The following is a 21003-nucleotide window of genomic DNA, read 5'->3' on the forward strand; positions in this document are numbered from 1 at the left end:
ATTATCTTACATCTAAACAAGAGTCCAGGTCAGGTGCGAGCCTGGACTCGGTTCAGACGTACTCCCTAAGCACCATCAGCATGTCTCCTGACCCACGTGGGGTGTTTCGAGCTCCCCCACTATCAAGCACATCTATCGCTCCATCCTCACCCTCATGTCGGCCAGTCTGATCATCTGCTGGTGCTGCTCCTGCTGGCTTACAGGCAGAGATTGAAGCGAGAGCCACCAACAAAAATAGTAATGCACAAGTCCACAAGGATTCTCTCGAACCTCTGCAGATGGACTATAGAAAGTATTCTTGAGGGATGCATTTCAGCCTGCTGTGGCAGCTGCTCTACTCTTGTCCCCTTGTAAAGGCAGAGAGTGGTGAGCAAAGCCCAGTCTATCAAAGACTCGTCGCTTCCTTCCCACCAGCCCATTTTCACGCTACATTGCATTAGGAAGGCTGGAAGTATCATCAAGGATGCCTGCTGCACAGGCTGTTCCCTTTTCTACCTTCTGGAAGATACAGGAGCTTGAAAGTCCAGGCGTCCAGATTTAGGAACAGTTGCTTCCTCATGGCTATCTGACTCCTGAACCAATCATGCTTCCAGAGGTGCTGCCACATACACTTACTCTCAACTGTATCTCATCCAGTTATTTCATTATTGTACTTTAGTGTTTTTGGCACTACTTTGGATAGCGCTACAATCTTGCTGTTTTGCACTCGTCTTTGTATTTATTGTTATATTTATCATTAATGTATGTATATTGTTTACTTTGTGAGCTTTGGAGTTATAGAGCCATTCAGCGTGGGATCAGGCCCTTCGGTCCAACTTGCCCACACCAACCAACATGTCCCATCTACATTAGTCCCACTAGCCTGCATTTTGGCCCATACCCCTCTAAACCTTTTCCTATCCATCTACCTGTCTAAATGTTTCTTAAACTTTGCGATAGTACCTATCTTCATATGAACAAAACATTTTATTGCACACTGGTGTATTAGAAAATAAACTAATCTGAATCTGAACAACACTTCTGGTAACCGCATCATATAAAGACAACTTATACTCAATAAGCCCGATTCACTTCCTGGGATATTTGGAAAGGTGTTCCTAGTTGTGTTTTTGTGGCCACTAAATACCGCTGTGCACTTAAAAAGCAGAAGTCGTTCCTATTTGTTTCAATTTATAGCAGATGTGGTGCGACGATGGACATTTGGTTTTCATCAATACGAAGGTAAATGTTTTGCCTCTCAGAAAGGAAAACTCACTGGAAACAGATCACATGTTGCCCTGACCAACGTGGTCACACAAGCCTCAGCAGAACATCAGCTGAGGATATCGTTTTCTGAGGCCCCAAAACGTTATATTGGGTCTCAAAACCAATGAAATGCATTTCTTCCTTTTTTTGATGCATAGATCCAACTGTGGCACATGTCCAAGTTGTACCAAGGTATCTCCAGCGATAGAAACACGCCTCCTCTGAATACTCCAGTTGCCAGGGTGTGTGCACTAAGTTTCAGGGACACAGCCAAGACTGACTCTAACCAGTGAAGCATTTCTGCACTTGAAAAAAGATGTATTCTCTTTAGTTGATGCTCTGCATTATGGTCAACTGGAATGCTGAAATAAACTTCCAACTTCCCACCTTCCTGTGCAGGCCAAACAAAAAAATGTAAACTACACATTTGTGATTCAGTATATCCTCTCTGCAGTCAAAATGACCTTAACTTACATTTTCTTAACAATTAAATTTGACTAATGGAAGTCAAAAATCAGTAAATCAGCAAATCCAAAATTAAATTAATGCAACATTTTCTCCAGCTCTTCTCCTCCTGATAACCATAAACACATTGGCTTCCTCAATTATTCAATTTTGATCTGAAACATGGACTCTATTTTTCACTCCAAAGTTTATGCTTAATCAGCTACACCCAGCATTTTTTACTTAAATGTGAAATAATATTGTTCCTCAGGGTTTTATTAAATTTTTACCATGACTTTTTTACAACAATATCAACTATCCTAAAACATTATAGAAAATATTATGATATAAATGAGCAACCACCATGTTTCACCATTTAACATTCCTAACATATGCAACACTGCCATCATCAGTTGACAGTATGAATGGTCACTATAAAATAAAATTGACCACAGAAATGCTTTTTTTGCCATGTGTTGCACAGATAGATTGTAACAAAGGTCTTATGTTCCAATAGGATATCCTGACCCTGAAAGTGCTCCTTGGATGTTATGTTAGGTCCATTTTGGCTGGTGTTGTTTTGTATTCTGCATATCCAGCATACCAGCTAAAACCTGCGGCAGTAAGAGTTCCAAAAACTACCAATGTACTTTCACAGGCAACTTTCCTTCATAATTGTCTGCAAAAAGCACAACTGGAACACAGAATATTTTTCTATTTTACCACAACCATTTATTTGCCAAACTCTGCAAACATTAAACCTGCAACTATTAGTAAAATTCCATGACTAATCACTCCACTTGGTTTTAAATTTGTGCCAAGTGTGTTTGTCACAAATGTACACAAATCTATTGCCTGTGGAGGAAAATATGCACATACGTTTGCTTAGATATCAATATCCCATCCAAGAGGAAAAGTAACACACTAATTAACATGTATCAGACTGCGAGTATTAGCAGAGAAAATATTCAGAGAAAAAAATATAAATTGTCTGAATCCAACTAGTACCACCTCAATCCGTAGACTTAGATGAATCGAGATGGTTCAAACAAGACATAAGGGAGGTTGTTCATGAATTTTAACATCTTGTGGCTTGAACTGGCATCGCTTCTGGAGATCTATAACATTCATATTTGAGCCAGAGGAACAGAATGTACCACTTCTGGAATGTAGTGACGGTAGCTAAGGAAAATACCTACTTGGTCACAAATATAATCAACCCACCGGCAGTGGCTAAAAAATTGCAATTGGTTTCCCCAGTAGCTTCTCTGCTGAATATTCAGAAATAGAAACAGCAGAATATATACAGGTCTGCTTATAGTCATCTTTGAGCAATAAGCACCAACTCCCAGATAAAATCTTATTCTCAATCTTCAAACTTATCTTTATTCCCCCCCCCTCCCCCATACAAGGTCAATACAAAACATCTTCCAGTTCGAACGATGAAACCACAGGATATAGCTCCAGTCCGGGACAAACATTCCCATCCCTCATCGACCCGAAACGTCAACTATTCCTTCTATCCAGAGATGCTGCCTGTCCCGCTGAGTTACTCCAGCATTTTATGTCTATCCAGATCAATGAAGTTCTGATCATAGATATCCTACTCCGATAGGCAGACCAGGAATGAGAAAACACTTCAAGGATGTTCTCAAAGTCTCCTTGAAAAAAAAAAAACATCCTCATTGCTGAGGGAAGCCAGAGCATGTTGAGCCTCAATGACATGACCACATGGAGAACAAGCATAAGCAGCTGGGACACACTCATTCACATCTACCCATCCACCAGGGGGCGCCGTACGATGGCTGCCTCGCAAACGGTCTGCCTCGTCCTTTTCCTTCTTTGTGTTTTTTAGTTTTATGTAAAATCTATGTTTTAGTTTAACTTTAGTTTTGGGGGAATCTTTTTTAATCTCTTTCCTCGACTGAGGTGCGACCTCTTCCGTGTCGTATCTCCGTCTGCACTGCGGCTTAACATCGTGGAGCTGGCGGCCTCTTGCTGGGACCATGGGAGCTCCAACCACAGGAGCCTGCGGACTTTCACATCGTGAGCTCGCGATCCCTTTGCCAGGGATCGACCTCGGAGCTCCAACCGCGGGAGAATGCGGACTTTAACAACATGGAGCTCGCGGTCCCTGGTTAGAGACCGGCTTCAGGAGCTCCAAGCCGCAGGAGCTTCGACCGCCCCAATGCGTGGGCTTCGATCGCCCTGATGCGGGATCTTCGATCACCGGCTGCGGGAGCTTCAATCACCCTGACTGCAGATGGTTCAACTCCCCCGTCAGCGGGAGAAAAGGAGGAAAGAAGATAAGACTTTATTGCCTTCCATCACAGTGGGGAATGTGGAGAAGCCGCTGTGGTGGATGTTTATGTCAATTTTTTATGTAGTTATGTGTCTTGTTGCTATTTTAGTATGACTGTGTGGCAAACCAAATTCCTCGTATGTTGCAAAACACATTTGGCTAATAAATTACGATTATGATTATGATTCTGACTTTACCACGCATCATTTGTTCCACCTGTGGCAGACTCCGAAGAAGGGTCCCAACCCAATTCATCACTTATCCATGTCCTCTAGAGATGTTGCCCGACCCACTGAGTTACTCAAGCACTTTGTGTTTTTTTTAAATAAACCAACATCTGCTGTTCTTTGTATCTCCTGTAAATACATCAGCGGATTCATCTGAGCTGAAGTGAAAATAGTGATTTGTTTCTCCTCGAGGAATTTTAAATTTCACTTATTTCATTATTTTTCATTATTTTTCTTATTTCACTTATTTCAACATTTTTCCTTAGTCCCTAAAATAGTGAATCTTTTTTTTCTTTACACTCTTGTTCACACTAGTCTTTTCTACTTATTCAACACAGCGGTTTCACATCCTACTTAGATTAGGAAGAAATATTAGGTATTAAAAATTTTCTTATTAAAATACTGTTATGCTTTTAAAAGTGCAGCACATTATTGCTCCTCTTAGTGGAATCAAGAAGTAAAAAGCCAACACTAACACCAAGAAAGATGACAAAAAGGAATGTCTTACTCAATCTCCAATACACATAAACGTCTGGATTTAACCTCTGCCAAATACATTTGTATTTTCCACTGAAGTAGAATATCATGACTTTCTTAGCTTATGCTGTTTGCATTAGTTCCAATAAAATCAGCCTGTGCAAAAGTCATCTGACCTTGTATCAGGTCTTAAGAAAATGCCACACCTGAAAACTTACCAGCAGCTCTGTAGAGAATTTTAGGCTCAAAGAAGATACAAGGATTTTTATCCTCTATGCATGATAGCAATAATCCCTTGGCCTGGATGGGGCTTCTTGGAATAACCACCTGTAAAACATAAATAATTTTAAGAGATCTTCCCAGCATTGATATAGTACGATGAGTTTGCCTGACCAATTGCCTTCCAAACAAGTCTCGAGTTCACTTGCACTAAATAATTCTAAATGGAAATGTATTTCCAGAACACCAATTACTCAAAAATAAGGGCACATATTGTTTTAGATTACAGCTCGATTAAGGGACATTTGACAGGAGTTATGGATATTAAGAAACAACATAAACAAATAAATTTAAGATCAGTGCTTTTAACAACAGTAAAATGGTTCATTTAAAAAAAACATAATTTCTAGTCTGAAGAAAGTTCCAGACCCAAAATGTTGCCAACCCTTTTCATCCAGATATTACTTGACCTTTGACTGCATTGGTGTTACCTCTTGTACCCATGCAGAACTCACTGACTTCATACACTTTACCTCCAATTTCCATCCTGCCCTTAAATATACCTGGACTATCTCCGATATCTCCATCACAGGAGACAGACTAGTGACTGACATTTACTATAAACCCACTGACTCACACAGCTATCTGGACTACACTTCTTCCCACCCGGTCCCCTGCAAAAAGTCTATCCCCTACTCCCAATTCCTCCATCTACGCCGCATCTGCGCCCGGGATGAGGTGTTTCACACTAGGGCTTCCGAGATGTCCTCGTTCTTCAGGAAACGGGGCTTCCCCTCCTCCATTATAGATGAGGCTCTCACTAGGGTCTCTTCCCGCAACTCCGCTCTTGCTCCCCCTCCCCCCACTCGCAACAAGGACAGAATCCCCCTCGTTCTCACCTTCCACCCCACCAGCCAGCGGATCCAACAAATTATCCGCCAACATTTCCGTCACCTACAACGGGTCCCCACCACTGGCCATATCTTCCCATCCCATCCCCTCTCAGCGTTCCGCAGAAACCGTTCCCTCCGCAACTCCCTGGTCCACTCGTCCCTTCCTACCCAAACCACCCCAACCCCGGGCACTTTCCCCTGCAACCGCACGAGATGCAACACCTGTCCCTTTACCTCCCCTCTCAACTCCATCCAAGGACCCAAACAGTCTTTCCAGGTGAGACAAAGGTTCACCTGCACCTCCTCCAACCTCATCTATTGCATCCGCTGCTCTAGATGCCAACTTATTTACATCGGCAAAACCAAGCGCAGGCTCGGCGATCGCTTCGCTGAACACCTGCGCTCGGTCCGCATTAACCAAACTGATCTCCCGGTGGCCGAGCACTTCAACCCCCCTCCCATTCCCAGTCTGACCTTTCTGTCATGGGCCTCCTCCAGTGCCATAGTGAGGCCCACCGGAAATTGGAGGAACAGCACCTCATATTTCGCCTGGGCAGTTTGCAGCCCCTTGGTATGAACACGACTTCTCCAACTTTAGATAGTTCCTCTGTCCCTCTCTTCCCCTCCTTCTTCCCAGATCTCCCTCTATCTTCCTGTCTCCACCTACATCCTTCCTTTGTCCCGCCCCCCCTGACATCAGTCTGAAGAAGGGTCTCGAACCGAAACGTCACCCATTCCTTCTCTCCCGAGATGCTGCCCGACCTGCTGAGTTACTCCAGCACTTTGTGAATAAATTCCCTCGATTTGTACCAGCATCTGCAGTTATTTTCTTATATTACTTGACCTACTGAGTTGCTCCAGCACTTTGAGCTCCAGATAGTTTCTATCCATCTTGGATTAACATATTAAATGGTTATAGAGTATGATTTTAACAAGGAAAAGCAGCTTTGTTCTTGGGGAGGATTTAATGCGGGACTCTTTCAACGTCACCTTTGGGAGTTCAAGGCTGAATAATGCAGAAACTTCTTGGTTGTCATACTATGAACAGTACAGCGTTAGAACCAGAATTTAACAGGGAACAAGATCATGCAAAAATAAAAGTTTCCATTAATTGATCACCTTGAAGAAATTAAACAGCTTTGACTTTAATAATTGCAAGGAAATCCAATTGACCTAGTAATCTTAAGGATTTGATTCCATCTGGTGAAGCTTTCAAACAATTAATTATCTTCTGTCCAATTCCTACTGCTATTCCCATGATGGACTGACTCAAACTCAGTAAAGTATTTCCAACACTAACAGGAACTTCAAAGCCCCATCTGAATGACTATTCTTTAGCAAAGTGAGCCAAGACAACATTATTCAATTATATAATTGCCTAACAGGGGAGATGTTTCCTTTTCAGCTGAGAATACGAAGTGAGTCCTTCGTAACAAGCTATATTATTTATTTTTTCATATTTCAGATACCGCGCGGAAACAGGCCTTTTCGGACCACCAAGTCCGCACCGCCCAGCGATCCCCGCACATTAACACTATGTGATTACATTAACACATAGGATTAACACTATCCTACACACACTAGGGACAATTTTTTTACATTTACCCAGTCAATTAACCTACATACCTGTACGTCTATATGATCCACTTTTAAACATGGATCAATGCCACAAAAAGTCATAGCACCTATTTACTCTCACTTTCATAGGTCAGTGTGCAAAACAAACAAGACCAGTCTTACCATTAAGCGAGACTCACCTATTTAGCAAAGAGAAGGATTAAATCAATTTAATCAACGTTCTCTTACAAACCAAATAAAAACGGGGTAAAAGTATGGATTTAAGCATTTGAAAAGTAGAACAATTGAACAACTTCCAGCCTAATGTCTTCACAGAAAGGAAAGCATGCCACGGAGTCACTTTGGATTTTCTTCTTTCATTTTAATTGTTACTTTAGAAATTTAAAAAGTAGCCGTGATCAAAAGCCAATGCTCCATAAAAAAATATACAACATTTCTGCCTAGCTTTTTGCATTTTTGATTTATGCCTGTGAATTAGATGCTCAAAAAAAAAAGAAAAAATAGAGGGTGAGAGAGCACCCTAAGAATCAATCTCCTTAGGAATCTACATTGAATAGTGATCGTCTTTAAATAACAAAAGCAGAAGCAGTAGATTTGGTAACCGGCTGTCTGGCAAGCTGAACGAAATGTGGATAAAAATGTTCAAAATATTATTTTAAAAAGAACATTAAGTCACCAACAGCCAACAGAATTTAATCTAATAACCCTAAAGATAAAATAGTATCAAGTTATGATTACGTGCTAAAAAGATAACCAAAGTAACAATGTAGCAGTGGAAATATTTCTATAAACAAAGGCCACTGACTACAACTTCTCCCAGTTCTGATGGAGCAAAATTTCAATTGTAGACATTAATTTTAAAAAACAATTAAAGTAGGTAGGTCGCTATCAGAAATTGATAGGTACATGAAATTTGATAACAATTGACCATAAACATTCAAGAAAATATGGTTTTGACATGGTATACTTTCAAGGCTAGCTTGATTTCATTCACTTCACAAATGCCAGATACAATACAATACAATACAATATATCTTTATTGTCATTGTACCCAGGGGTACAACGAGATTGGGAATGCGCCTCCCATACAATGCAATAATTTAAGTAATTTAGACAACAGCAACTCAATGAAACAATTGTAACAGTTTTAGACAGGGTAAAGTGCAAGTTGATCTATGCGTTGTGACCATCCGGCTCAGCAGGACCGGTTCATAGCAGCTATGGCCCTGGAGATGAAGCTGTTCCTGAGTCTGGAGGTGCGGGCGTAGAAGGCCTTGTATCGTCTGCCCGATGGCAGAAGTTCGAACAGACTGTTGCAGGGGTGTGAAGAGTCTTTGTGGATGCTGGTGGCTTTTCTGAGGCATCGTGTGTTGTAGATGCCCTCCAAGTCTGGTAGCTGTGTTCCGATGGCCCTCTGAGCTCTATGGACTACCCGCTGTAGAGCTTTCCTTTCTGCCTCCGTGCAGCTGAGGTACCACACAGGGATGCCATGCATTAGGATGCTCTCTATGGTGCAGCGGTAGAAGGTCGTCAGCAGCTGTTGGGGTAGACCAGACTTTTTCAGTGTTCTTAGGTAGAACAGTCGTTGCTGTGCCTTCTTGACCAGCGCAGCAGTGTTATTGGACCATGTTAGGTCCTCCGAAATGTGAGTGCCCAGAAACTTGAAGCTGGACACTCTCTCCACACTGTCCCCGTTGATAGAGATCGGGGCATATTCCCCGTTATGTGACCTACTCCTTTGATGATCAGCTCCTTGGTCTTGGTGGTATTTAGGGACAGGTTGTTATCCGAGCACCAGTCCGCCAGGTTCTGCACCTCCGCTCTATAGTTTGTTTCATCCCCGTTGGTGATAAGCCCGATCACCGTTGTGTCGTCTGCAAACTTGACAATGGTGTTGGTGTCGAATGCAGGAACACAGTCAAGCCGTGCCTTGAGAATTCCATCTCTAAACAATGTTGCCCCTCCCCCCACCCGCTCCATTCCATCACCCTCCCCTCCTTTGGAGAGCTTAAAATCACATTATAATCCTTTAATGTCGACTTTGTGTAACAAAAGAGGATACTCTTGTAAATGTACGGTTTTGTAAGGCCAATATTTGTAAGGCCAATATTTATCAAAACCAAGCAACAGAATGATTCACCTATCAAACCATTTCCAAAGAGTTTCACCAGGCTTTGGAAGTTATTGGTGTCATTTATATGCCACTAATGAAGAGCAGGAGCATGAGGGGGGATCTTATAGAGGTGTATGAGATCATGAGGGCAATCAGTAGGGTATTTGCAGTGCTTTTCACCCAGAGTAGCGGAGTCAAGAACCAGGGGATGGGTGTTTAAGTTGATATCGGAAAAGTATAGCAACCCGAGGGGCAACCTTTTCACACAGAGGGTGGTGGGTATGTGGATTGAGCTGCCAAAGGAGGTAGTTGAGGCAGATACTATAACAACATTTAAAATACATTTGGACAGGTACATGGATAGGAAAGGCTTAGAGGGATATGGGCTAAATGCAGCTAGGTAGGACTAGTGTAGATGGGACATCTTGGTCAGCACGGGCAAGTTGGTCCAAAGGGCCCATTTCTGTGCTGTGTGATTCTATGACTATGATATTGTTACAGAATTATACCTATTTTCAATTTAATATTGAGTTGAGTTTGAGTTTAGTTTATTGTCATGTGTACTGAGGTACAGTGAAAAGCTTTTGTTGCATGCTAACCAGTCATGCGGAAAATACATGATTACATTCAAGACATCCACAGTGTAGAGAAACATTATAAAGGGAACATAAATAATGTTTTGTAGTGGCCTGGCGGAGGCCAGAGAAAAGGCAGGACGCCAAGCAGTTTTGGATAAAGGTCTTTATTAGGCTGTGAGCTCCTGCTCACAGCGTAGTCCACCTAGGGATGAGCCACGCCTCCCAACGGGCTGGCTTTTAACCCCTTACGCCTGTCCGTCAAGTGACGAGGGGGCTGACCCAAGGAGTGGCCTGATCCCCAGGGACCGCCACAGGTTAATGCAAGGTGAAGCCAGTAAAGTCCGATCAAAGATAGTCCGAGAGTAACTTTTCACTTGTCATTTTTCTAATGCAGTCCACCTTTAAATATATTTGGTATCATCTGTTATGAACTAAGTAGCATTACCAAAATTTTCCTTCAAAATTAAGATTGCTTCATCTAAGGATGATTAAATCTATAGCAACTGTCTGGCGGTACTCATGTTGGATCCGACACTGCTTTTCTTGGCAATATGTTTCCCTTAATTTCTTCAAAATTAAATGCTTAAAGAAATAATGATCTGACTTAAATAGAACAAATGCATAATAGTGTGCAGTTTGAAATACATTTTCAATATAACTTCATAACCACCATTTCCTTCCTCGGATAAATAGAATTCACTTATGTTTAGCTTTGAGTTCAGCACGGTGGCGCAGCGGTAAAGTTGCAGCCTTACAGCACCAGAGACCCGGGTTCGATCCTGTCTATGGGTGCTGTCTGTAGGGAGTTTGTATAATCTCCCTGTGACCGTGTGGATTTTCCCCAGGAGCTCCGGTTTCCTCCCACACTCCAAAATGTATAGGCTTTAAGGTTGATTTTCTGCGGTAAAAATTGTAAAGTGTCTCTGGTGTGTAGGATAGCGAAACAATCATCCAGTCTACCTTTGGTCTCGCCGATGTATTAGAGTCCACATCTTATAAGAGTAAACAGACAGTACCCGTAGTCAGGATTGAACCTGGATCTCTGACGCTGTAAGGCAGCAACTCTACCGCTGCGCCACCATGCCGATCTTCTATCTTCTGGGAGAAGATACGGGAGCTTGAAAGCCCGGACATCCAACCTTAACAGCTTCATCTTCACGGCCATCGGACTCCTGAACCAATCACCTCTTTCACACCCACTTTCCACAGGTGCTGCCACATACACTTACTCTTAACTCAGTTATTTTGTTACTGTACTTTAATATTTTACTGCACTTGCACTGCAATCTTTTACCAGGAGGCCCATGACACAAAGGTCAGACTGGGAGTGGGAGGGGGAGTTGAAATGCTGAGCAACCGGGAGATCAGGTTGGTTAAAGCGGATTTTATGCTCTTATTATTGAACCATTGGACCCGTTGCTTCTACCTGTACATGTAGATTTTTTTTTAAGTTGCTGAAAAGTTGGTTTCAGATTGGAAATAAAGACTAAAGTTTAATGAGTTAGGACGGCACAGTGGCACAGCTGATGAAGCCGATGCCACATAGCACCAGAGACCCAGGTTCCATCTTGACCTCGAGTGCCGTCTGTGTAGAGTTTGCACACTCTCCCCCTGTCTCCGGGTGCTCTGGTTTCCTACCATATCCAAAAAGTTTAGAGATACAGCATAGAAACAGGCCCTTCGGCCCACCAAGTCCGCGGCAACCATTGATCATCCATTCTCACATTCCAGAGACATGCAGCTTTGTATTGTGAGGGAGGGAACTTCAAATGCTGGTTTAAACCGAAGATAGACACAAAAAGTTGGAATAACTCAGCAGCACAGGCAGTATCTCTGGAGAGAAGGAATGGGTGACGTTTTGGGTAGAGACCCTTCTTCAGACTGGGGTCTCGACCCAAAATGTCACCCATTCTTTCTCTCCAGAGATGCTGCCTGTCCTGCTGAGTTACTCCCAACCTTTTGTGTCTATTTGCAGCTTTGTATTGCCCCAATTATGAAAGGAATAGATGCATGAATGGGATAACATACCATTTACGCATCCACTCCTTGTACCCTAGGGGCAATTTACAAGAGGTCAATTAACGTACAAAGCTGCATGTCGCTGGGATGTGAGAATAGGTGATCAATGGCTGGCGTGGATTCGGTGGGCTGAAGGGCCTTTTTCCATGCTGTATCTCTAAACTAAACTAAACTGAACAAATCTATCATAAGTGCCACTGAACAAATCTATCATAAGTGCCACTGAACAAATCTATCATAAGTGTTGCATGATTTTGGCAACAAAAGACAACTTTGGAGTCCTGGTGAGTTTGACGGGAGCATGACAGCAGGGGCCTGGGATGTTTAAGGGGAGCGTGAAGAAAAAAACCTGGGAGCCAAACAACATATATTTTCTTGAATTCAGGGTATTCCTTCTACCAACACTTACTACATTGCTAGTTTTGATAAATATAATGAATCTCTTTTAATCCAGTGTCATGGAAATGGGTGAGTGGACAACAAAGAGGAAAGAACAGAATGCAGTCCAAGAGATTTAGTTAGAACATATCTGACACAAATTAGTTCAATATTTCCTTGGACAATGCAATAGAGATATTTTTATATTAAGTAGATTCTGGAGATCTGCCCAACTTTAATCATTACTGCAAAAATTCCCAATAAAACAACATTGAAAGATTGCCGTCTGAAAAATGGGCATGTACCAATTTTTAAGCTTGTTTCCTGGGTTGCATCCTGATACCTCCACTGTTGACACATGCATCCATAATCAGCATGAATCTCTGTGGAATATTTAATAATCAGTAAACAGCAATGTAGCCAGACTGAATCCAACATGTTCAGAGTGGAAATCAGTCCAAAACGGCAATGGCAGTAGTCAGTGAAAGACTTTGTGGCACCAGTAATTAAATGTCAAAAAATATTGAACGACCTTCTTCCAAACAAATGTTGAAACTTAAAATCTAGCTTTAAAATTAACAACTTTTGTCTTCTATTTACTCCCCTTCATGTTTACATCATAAAACAATTAAACTTAAATTTGACCCAACAACTCTCGAGCTGTCTGCCAATATTTATCCAATAATGGTAGAAAAACACAAATCTGATAGTGTTTTGCAAATCGAAACAATGATGACATACAGGTGTGATTCTTACAAAGAAACCTAAAATAGGAACGTTGATCCAAAAATAGTGTTGCAGTCGGTATTTTTTCTAAAAAGCAAAAAATCCGAGAAATACTCAACAGGTCAGGTCGCAGGTTTGCTCTGTGTGGACAGCAAAACAGAGCTAGCTAGCATTCAGCTCAATTATTGTCATAAGCCTAGAATGAACATGAAAGCTGATTTTCCATGCTCCTATCTCATTCTGGAACAACCACATTGTCACATAACTGTCCAAAAACAAACTTATTATTGTGAAACTTATTATTAACGTTAAATGTCCTTGATTAAATGTGTGTGCGAAAAATTGCCTTGTCTTGTAATCTGCTGATTTACTGCCATTGATCACTGCAGCATAATTAGAACAAACGTGCACCAGAATTTCATTTGCTCAATGCTAAAAAAAAGACACAAAACGCTGGAGTAACTCAGTGGGTCAGGCAGGCAGCATCTCAGGAGAACATGGATAGGTAATGTTTTGGGTCGGGACCCTTCAAACTGAATGTAGTAGGGTTGAGAAAGCTGGGGCGCATTCAGATGGACCAGAGGGAAGAGAGGGGGAAGAAAGGGGCGGGGGAAATGGGGATTCGGAGGGTTGTTTACCTAAACTTGAAGAATTCAATGTTCGTATCATTTGGGTTATAAGATGGATGCAGTTCCACTTACAAACAAAAGATTACTATGGTACATTACAGGAAATTAGATGGGCATATGGAAAAAATTAAAATAATTTTAATATTTGTCAAGGGAAACAATATTCATTATTCATCAAGATTCTATTTAAGTAGTAGATATTACTGCAAAGGGCCAAAGGCTTGGTCAAATATAGCTTGGGTCAAATAAATAGCGTAGGAAAGAAGAAAGGGAAACAAAAATTCAGGGAGGAATTCCAGGAATGGTGGCTTTGGCTATTAGGGACATAGGTATCAGAGGGACTAATTCAAAGTAAATAGCAGAAATGTGGAAAAGTGAGATTATCAAATCTTTACATATTTAGGATCAACCTGAAGTCAGCAACCACATGGAGGATGGATGAATGGGACATGAGCTGGAGAGTTTCAGATGACCACGTTTGTATGGGCAAGTTAGGCCAGAGGGCCCGTTTCTGTGCTGTATGACTCTGACTAGATATGAAGTGTAACAGCCTAAACCTATTTCACTAATCAATTTACAGAAAAATAAAATTACATTATTTTGTAGTTTACTTCTTCTTTACACCCCTCACCTTAATTCCAGGGATATGGGAAAAGAAGGCCTCAGGACACTGGGAGTGATAGAGTGCTCCATGGCCCACGCATCCCCAAGGCGCACGAATCGTTAAACTTCCACAGTCAAATAAGTTCCCAGAGCGATAGCGATACTTTGCGGCTTCATTAATAATCTGAAAATAAATTATGGACAACAAATTTTAGGTCAGTGCAGAGATGTGCAGCACGGTGGCGGTAGAGTTGTTGCCTTACCGCGCCAGACCCGGGTTTGATTCTGACAACGGATGCCGTCTGTACGGAGTTTGTACGTTCTCCCTGTGACCTGTGTGGGTTTTCTACAGGAGCTCCGGTTTTCTCCCAAACTCCAAAGACATACAGGTTTGTAGGTTAATTGGCTTGGTAAAATTATAAATTGTCCCTAGTGTGTATAGGAGTGTGTTAGTGTGTGGGGATCGCTAATGGGTGTGGATACGGTGGGCCGAAGCTGTTTTCGTGCTGTATCTTTAAATTAAACTAATGTGCAACCACAAGGTTCGGGAACCTTAAATTACTTGGATATTGAATGAGATATCGTGAGCGTAAAAGGAAAAGGGGAAAAAAATCTGAAATACATCAAGGTAAACATCCATGAGCAGTTTGTTCAGAACCCAACTAGGGAAATAAGATTTTTTTTTTAAACAGTAATAGACGGGGGTGGACCCGTTGGGTCCAAAGCTCTCCTGCAGGCCCAGCAACCCTCTGTCCAAACCTCTATTCTCTGCAGCCCTGGTCACCATGCTTCTGTAAGAAGGGTATATCATATCATATCATATCATATATCTACAGCCGGAAACAGGCCTTTTCGGCCCTCCAAGTCCGTGCCGCCCAGTGATCCCCGTACATTAACACTATCCTACACCCACTAGGGACAATTTTTACATTTACCCAGCCAATTAACCTACATACCTGTACGTCTTTGGAGTGTGGGAGGAAACCGAAGATCTCGGAGAAAACCCACGCAGGTCACGGGGAGAACGTACAAACTCCTTACAGTACAGCACCCGAAGAGAGTGCAGCTTGAAAGATCCACAAGGATGCTACCAGGGCTGGGGGATTTGGTTTAAATGGAGAGACTGGATAGACTGGAACTGTCTCCCCTTGAGTAAAAGAGAGTGAAGTGTGACCTTATAGAGGTTTACAAAATCATGAGTAAAGTGCATGGTCACAATCTTTTACCCAGGGTAGGAAACTTTCAAAATAGAGGGCATGGATTTTATGTGTGGGGAAATAGATTTAAAGGGGACCTGAGGGACAGGTTTCTTGCAGGTGGGTAGATGGAACAAACTGCCAGAGCAGGTGATAGAGGCAGGTATCATTACAAAATTTAAAAAAACATTCAACAGGTACATGGATAGAAAATGTTTCGAGAAGGGTCAAATGCAGGTAAATGGGACTAACTCAGCCAAACATCTTGGTCAGGTGTACAAGTTGGGCCGATGAGCCTGTCTCCAGCTGTACCATGTCTTCACTCTGTGTGCGTGCGAGTGTGCATGTGCATGCATGTTTAGTTTAGTTTAGCATCGCATGTACCAAGGTATAATTAAAAGCTTTTGATGCATGTGAACAAGTCAGCAGAAAGTCTATACTAGATTACAATCGAGCCATCCACAGTACACAGATGCACACATGTGGAGGAATGATGGTCTTAATAGTTCAGTAACCGATTCATTTTCAACCAACAAAGAAGTAATTGAAAAATTATTGCAATTTATTATCTCTAATAGTCAGGTCTTTTAGTTAAGAACCTTTCATCAGAACTGGGAAAAAAAAGAAATCGGACATTTTAAGATGCAGAGGAAAAGAAGGCTGAAGAGGCATGACTGGGCTCCACAAGTGCTGGTGCTATCGAAGAGAGAATGGTAAAGGCTCCTCCAGGCTGGGAATAACACGCCATTAACATTGAATGTCACTAAAACAAAGGAGCTGATTGTGGACTTCAGAAGGGCTAAACATCCAAGGACGTACACGCCACTGGAGATAAATGGGTCTATTGTGGATAGGGTGAGCAGTTTTAAATACTTGGGAGTCCGCATCGCAGAGGATCTGACGTGGGCAACGCACATTACCGCACTGGTGGGTAAGGCTAAGCAGCGCCTTTACCACCTTAGACAACTGAGGAAATTCAGAGTGTCTCTGAGGATCCTTCATTGCTTCTACTCTGGGGCTGTAGAGAGCATCCTGTCCGGCAACATTACAGTCTGGTTTGGGAACAGCTCTGCCCAGGACAGGATGGCCCTGCAGAGAGTAGTGCGTTCAGCAGAACGCACCATGGGAACTACACTCGCCGCCCTGCAGGACCTATACATCAGGAGGTGCAGATCCAGAGCCAGCAAGATCATGAGGGACCCCTGCCACCCCAGTAACGGACTGTTCCAGATGCTACGATCAGGCAAATGCCTCCGCTGTCACGCTGTGAAAACGGAGAGGATGAGACGGAGCTTCTTCCCACAGGCCATCAGGACTGTCAACTTTTATAACCCCAGAGACTAAATTTTTGTCGACACTAATAGTAACTTATTAACTTTATTTATATGCTGTAACTGTAATTATTTTTTGTGCACAACCCGCAGGCATTGCCACTTTCATTTCACTGCACATCGTGTATGTGTATGTGACAAATAAATTTGACTTGACTTGACTTGACTGTTTGTTTTCTAACTTTCATCCCATTGACCCCCATCTGCCCAAGGCATTCTTCTTCACAGGCTTACATTTCTTTACACCACATGTCCACAATCTGGCCAGCTCCAGGCTGTTTGCCTAAATGCTATGCAGCCTCCATATGGGATCGTTGGGTTCAACTTAGCATTTGCAGTGCAAACACATAGCTGTACTAGTCTATTATTTGGAGGAACTTTCTCGCATTAGATTATTTCAATATAATGACTAAAAACTTTGTACAATTCAAATGCTATTCTTCTCCCTCTCCTGTCATCACTTCTCCCTCTCCTGTCATGAACTGGCAGATTTCAGACAGATATGGTAAGATCACAGCAAAGAACCCAAATCGAAAACAGCAGAAATTGCCTTAATTAGATCCTGCGGTTCCACAAGATGCTATGAATTCCACTTTGGCAAGCTCAAATAAATTCAAGTGATCATTTCACTGGGTTTAGGATAACAAATAACACTGGCATGAGGATAACAAATACCACAGTTGTAACATACAGACACAAGAAACTGCAGATGCTGGAATCCTGAGCAAAAGATAAAATGCTGGTGGAACTCAGGGTAGGAAACTCAGGAGGGCAGGCAACATTTGTGGAGGGAATAGACAGATGACATTTTGGGTCAGGTCTCTTCTTCAGACTGAATCGAGTTGGGGAAAGAAAGCTGGAAAAGAGAGCCGAGGGTGATGGCAGAAGGATGGAGATAGGGATGAAGGCAGACTATGTACTGACGGCTGCTACAATCCCACTGACTCCCACAGTTACCTTGACTACACCCCCTCCCACCTGCCTCTTGCAAAGACAATATCTTGTCATCTTCATTTTTCTGTCTCTGCTGCAACCTCTCCCAATATGAGGCTTTCCTCTCAAGATGATTTTCTTCAGTAAGTTATTTCTTCAGTAAATGGGATTTCCTCACTACTACCTTCAATCAATCAATGCCTCACACAGGCTGAAAATTCTGTAAGAAATTCTTACGTTTTAGAATAATCATCTGTTCAAAGCACCTGACAAGCAAATTAATTTATTTAATTAGTTAATTTAACAGGGCAGTTCATTGAATACATTCAATTAATTTCCAAACTAAATTCCCTCAGCAACCAAGTCTCAAAGCATAATCTTAAATATGTTTTGAGACTTGGGTTGTTGAGAAAAACCCTCCACTGGTATTGCTCATCAAAACCATCTTTTATAATTAAAATATCTGTACCGAATAACAAAACTAAATAACTAATATTTAGAAATAGGCTATCCCATAACATTAGTTATAAGGGAAAGACATGTTATGCTTTCAAATGGGTTTCTACAAGCCTGCTTTATTAGAGATTGCCTGCACTAATCGATAGCAGTATTATCCCATCAACTGCACTGCAACTAAATACTAGAATATATTAAAACAATTTGAAAACAATGTAATCTCTGACATCAGTTTTGCTTTGAAGCAAATATTTTAACCTATTTTTTCTTCTAAGTTACCATACTGTGGAGTGTGGGCTATTACATACAAATTAATATTGCATTAAAACAAGCATGCAGAACAAGAGCATCATTTTATTTTATTCAATGTGTCAAAATTATTGCATGAAATTGACTCAAATCAAACCAGAAAGGCCCCATCCTGCATGCGATTCTTTTCACGGTTCTTTTCACAGCATAGGAACAGGCCCTTGTCCCCACAATGCCTGTACCCTACATGGTACCAAAATAAACTCATCCTTTCCGCCCTACACATGATCCATATTCCTCCATTTCGTGCATATCTATGTGCCTTTCTGGAAGACTCTTAAGTACTACTCCTGTATCTACTTCCACCACCATCCCTGGCTGTGCATTCCAGGCATCCACCACTCTTGAGAGACTCAGTCTGAGGAAGGGTCTCGACCCAAAACTTGACCTATTCCTTTTCTCCAGAGATGCTGCCTGACCCGCTGAGTTACTCAAGCATTTTGCGTCTATCTTCGGTGTAAATCAGCATCTGCAGTTCCTTCTTACACTCTTGTGCAACCTGTGTCGCAAAATACAAAGCGCAAATATTACGATGGAGGTGTATGACAATAAAAGTTTTAAAAATTCAGAACATAGCTGCTCTCACTTGATCCTAGGATATAATATCCTTATTATGTTGGAAAGACAATCAAATGTGCAATGAAAGCGCAATTAAATGTTAAATTTACATATTTCTGTCATGATTTTTAAAAACGCACATTCACAAATGAGTTTTGAAATATAGTATGTTGAAACAGAATTTAAGAATTAATAAAGCTACGGGAATTGTAGTGACAGCATTACATACCTGATCAAAGGCTGGATAGATGTAGTCTGCAAACTGGATTTCTGCAATCGCTTTCGCTCCTGTAACCGCTACCCCAATTCCAAATCCCACGATACCTTGCTCACAGAGAGGGGTATTAAACACTCGTTCCTTTCCTAAGACAAAGCAACATTTTATGATTGCACAAGATGAATAACTACAAAGTATTATCAAAAATGCTCAAGGGTTCAATTGATGTTTAACCAAACCACAATTGCAATTAATACAACATCAATTTTTCTGTTTTTTCTGTCTTGGTTTTTCTCTCCATGCCCATAAAGACCTCTCAATATTGATGTAAACCAAGATACACAATTGCTCCCATTATTTAGTGAATAAGTAATGTCAGCATATCGAGGAAGGCAGCACTATCATATAAAAATGAATTTACAAGAGTCAATAGACAATAGACAATAGGTGCAGGAGGAAGCCATTAGGCCCTTTGAGCCAGCACCGCCATTCAATGTGATCATGGCTGATCATTCTCAATCAGTACCCCGTTCCTGCCTTCTCCCCATACCCCCTTACTCCGCTATCCTTAAGAGCTCTATCTAGCTCTCTCTTGAATGCATTCAGAGAATTGGTCTCCACTGCCTTCTGAGGCAGAGAATTCCACAGATTCACAACTCTCTGACTGAAAACGTTTTTCCTCATCTAAGTTCTAAATGGCCTACCCCTTATTCTTAAACTGTGGCCCCTTGTTCTGGACTCCCCCAACATTGGGAACATGTTTAATTGGCAAATGTATCGAAAATATACAATTTAAGAGTGTTTAATTGGCAAATGTATCGAAAAAGAGCAATTAAATTCTTATTTGCGGCAGCAATAACAGGTCATAGAGTCATAGAGTAATACAGTGTGAAAACAGGCCCTTCTGCCCAACTAGTCCCACCTGCCTGCGTTTGGTCCGTATCCCTCCAAACCTGTCCTATCCATGCACCCGTCTAACTGCTTCTTAAACGTTGTGACAGTCCCAACCTCAACTACCTCCTCTGGCAGCTTGTTCCGTACACCCACCGCCCTTTGTGTTAAAAATGTAACCCTCCAATTCCTATTAAATCTTTTCCCCTTTACCTTAAACCTATGTCCTCTGGTCCTCGATTCACCTACTCTGGGCAAGAGACTGTGCATCTACCCTCTCGTGATTTTATACACCTCTATAAGATCAATAAAATAAAAACAGTCTATAAAAACACTACTCAATAAATAATATAATAAAAAAATACAAAGCAAAAAAGTTAAAAAATTTAAAAAACAATATTAATACAAAACAAAGGCCCTGCATTTAAGGATAGCTTGCTTCTTTCCTATGGCAGGGTGGCCAAAACTGAACACAATTCTCCAACTGTGGCCTCACCAAGAATCAAGAGTCTTTTATTGTCATCTGTCCCAAACAGAACAATGAAATTCTTACTTGCACCAGCGGCTTGGACAACTGCAATATAACATCCCGACTACTATACTCGATACCCAGACTGATGAAGGCCAATGTGCCGACAGCCTTCTTGACCACCTTGTCTACCTGTGGTGCAACTATTTTAT

General features: G+C 41.7%; 1 protein-coding gene across 2 annotated transcripts in view; it reads right to left on the reverse strand.

Moving 5' to 3' along the window:
• Window positions 1–21003, reverse strand: part of bckdhb (branched chain keto acid dehydrogenase E1 subunit beta) — a 159819-nt gene that overhangs the window by 112174 nt on the left and 26642 nt on the right. For both annotated transcript variants that reach the window (XM_078399826.1, XM_078399825.1), the window contains exons 4-6: window positions 19444–19577; window positions 14460–14615; window positions 4914–5022 (exon numbers count right to left, since the gene is read on the reverse strand). In XM_078399826.1, the coding sequence (XP_078255952.1) occupies window positions 4914–5022; window positions 14460–14615; window positions 19444–19577 (399 nt within the window). The remainder of the gene's footprint in view (window positions 1–4913; window positions 5023–14459; window positions 14616–19443; window positions 19578–21003) is intronic.

The sequence above is a fragment of the Rhinoraja longicauda genome, chromosome 5, assembly GCF_053455715.1.
Source record: "Rhinoraja longicauda isolate Sanriku21f chromosome 5, sRhiLon1.1, whole genome shotgun sequence".
Lineage (NCBI taxonomy): Eukaryota > Metazoa > Chordata > Chondrichthyes > Rajiformes > Arhynchobatidae > Rhinoraja > Rhinoraja longicauda.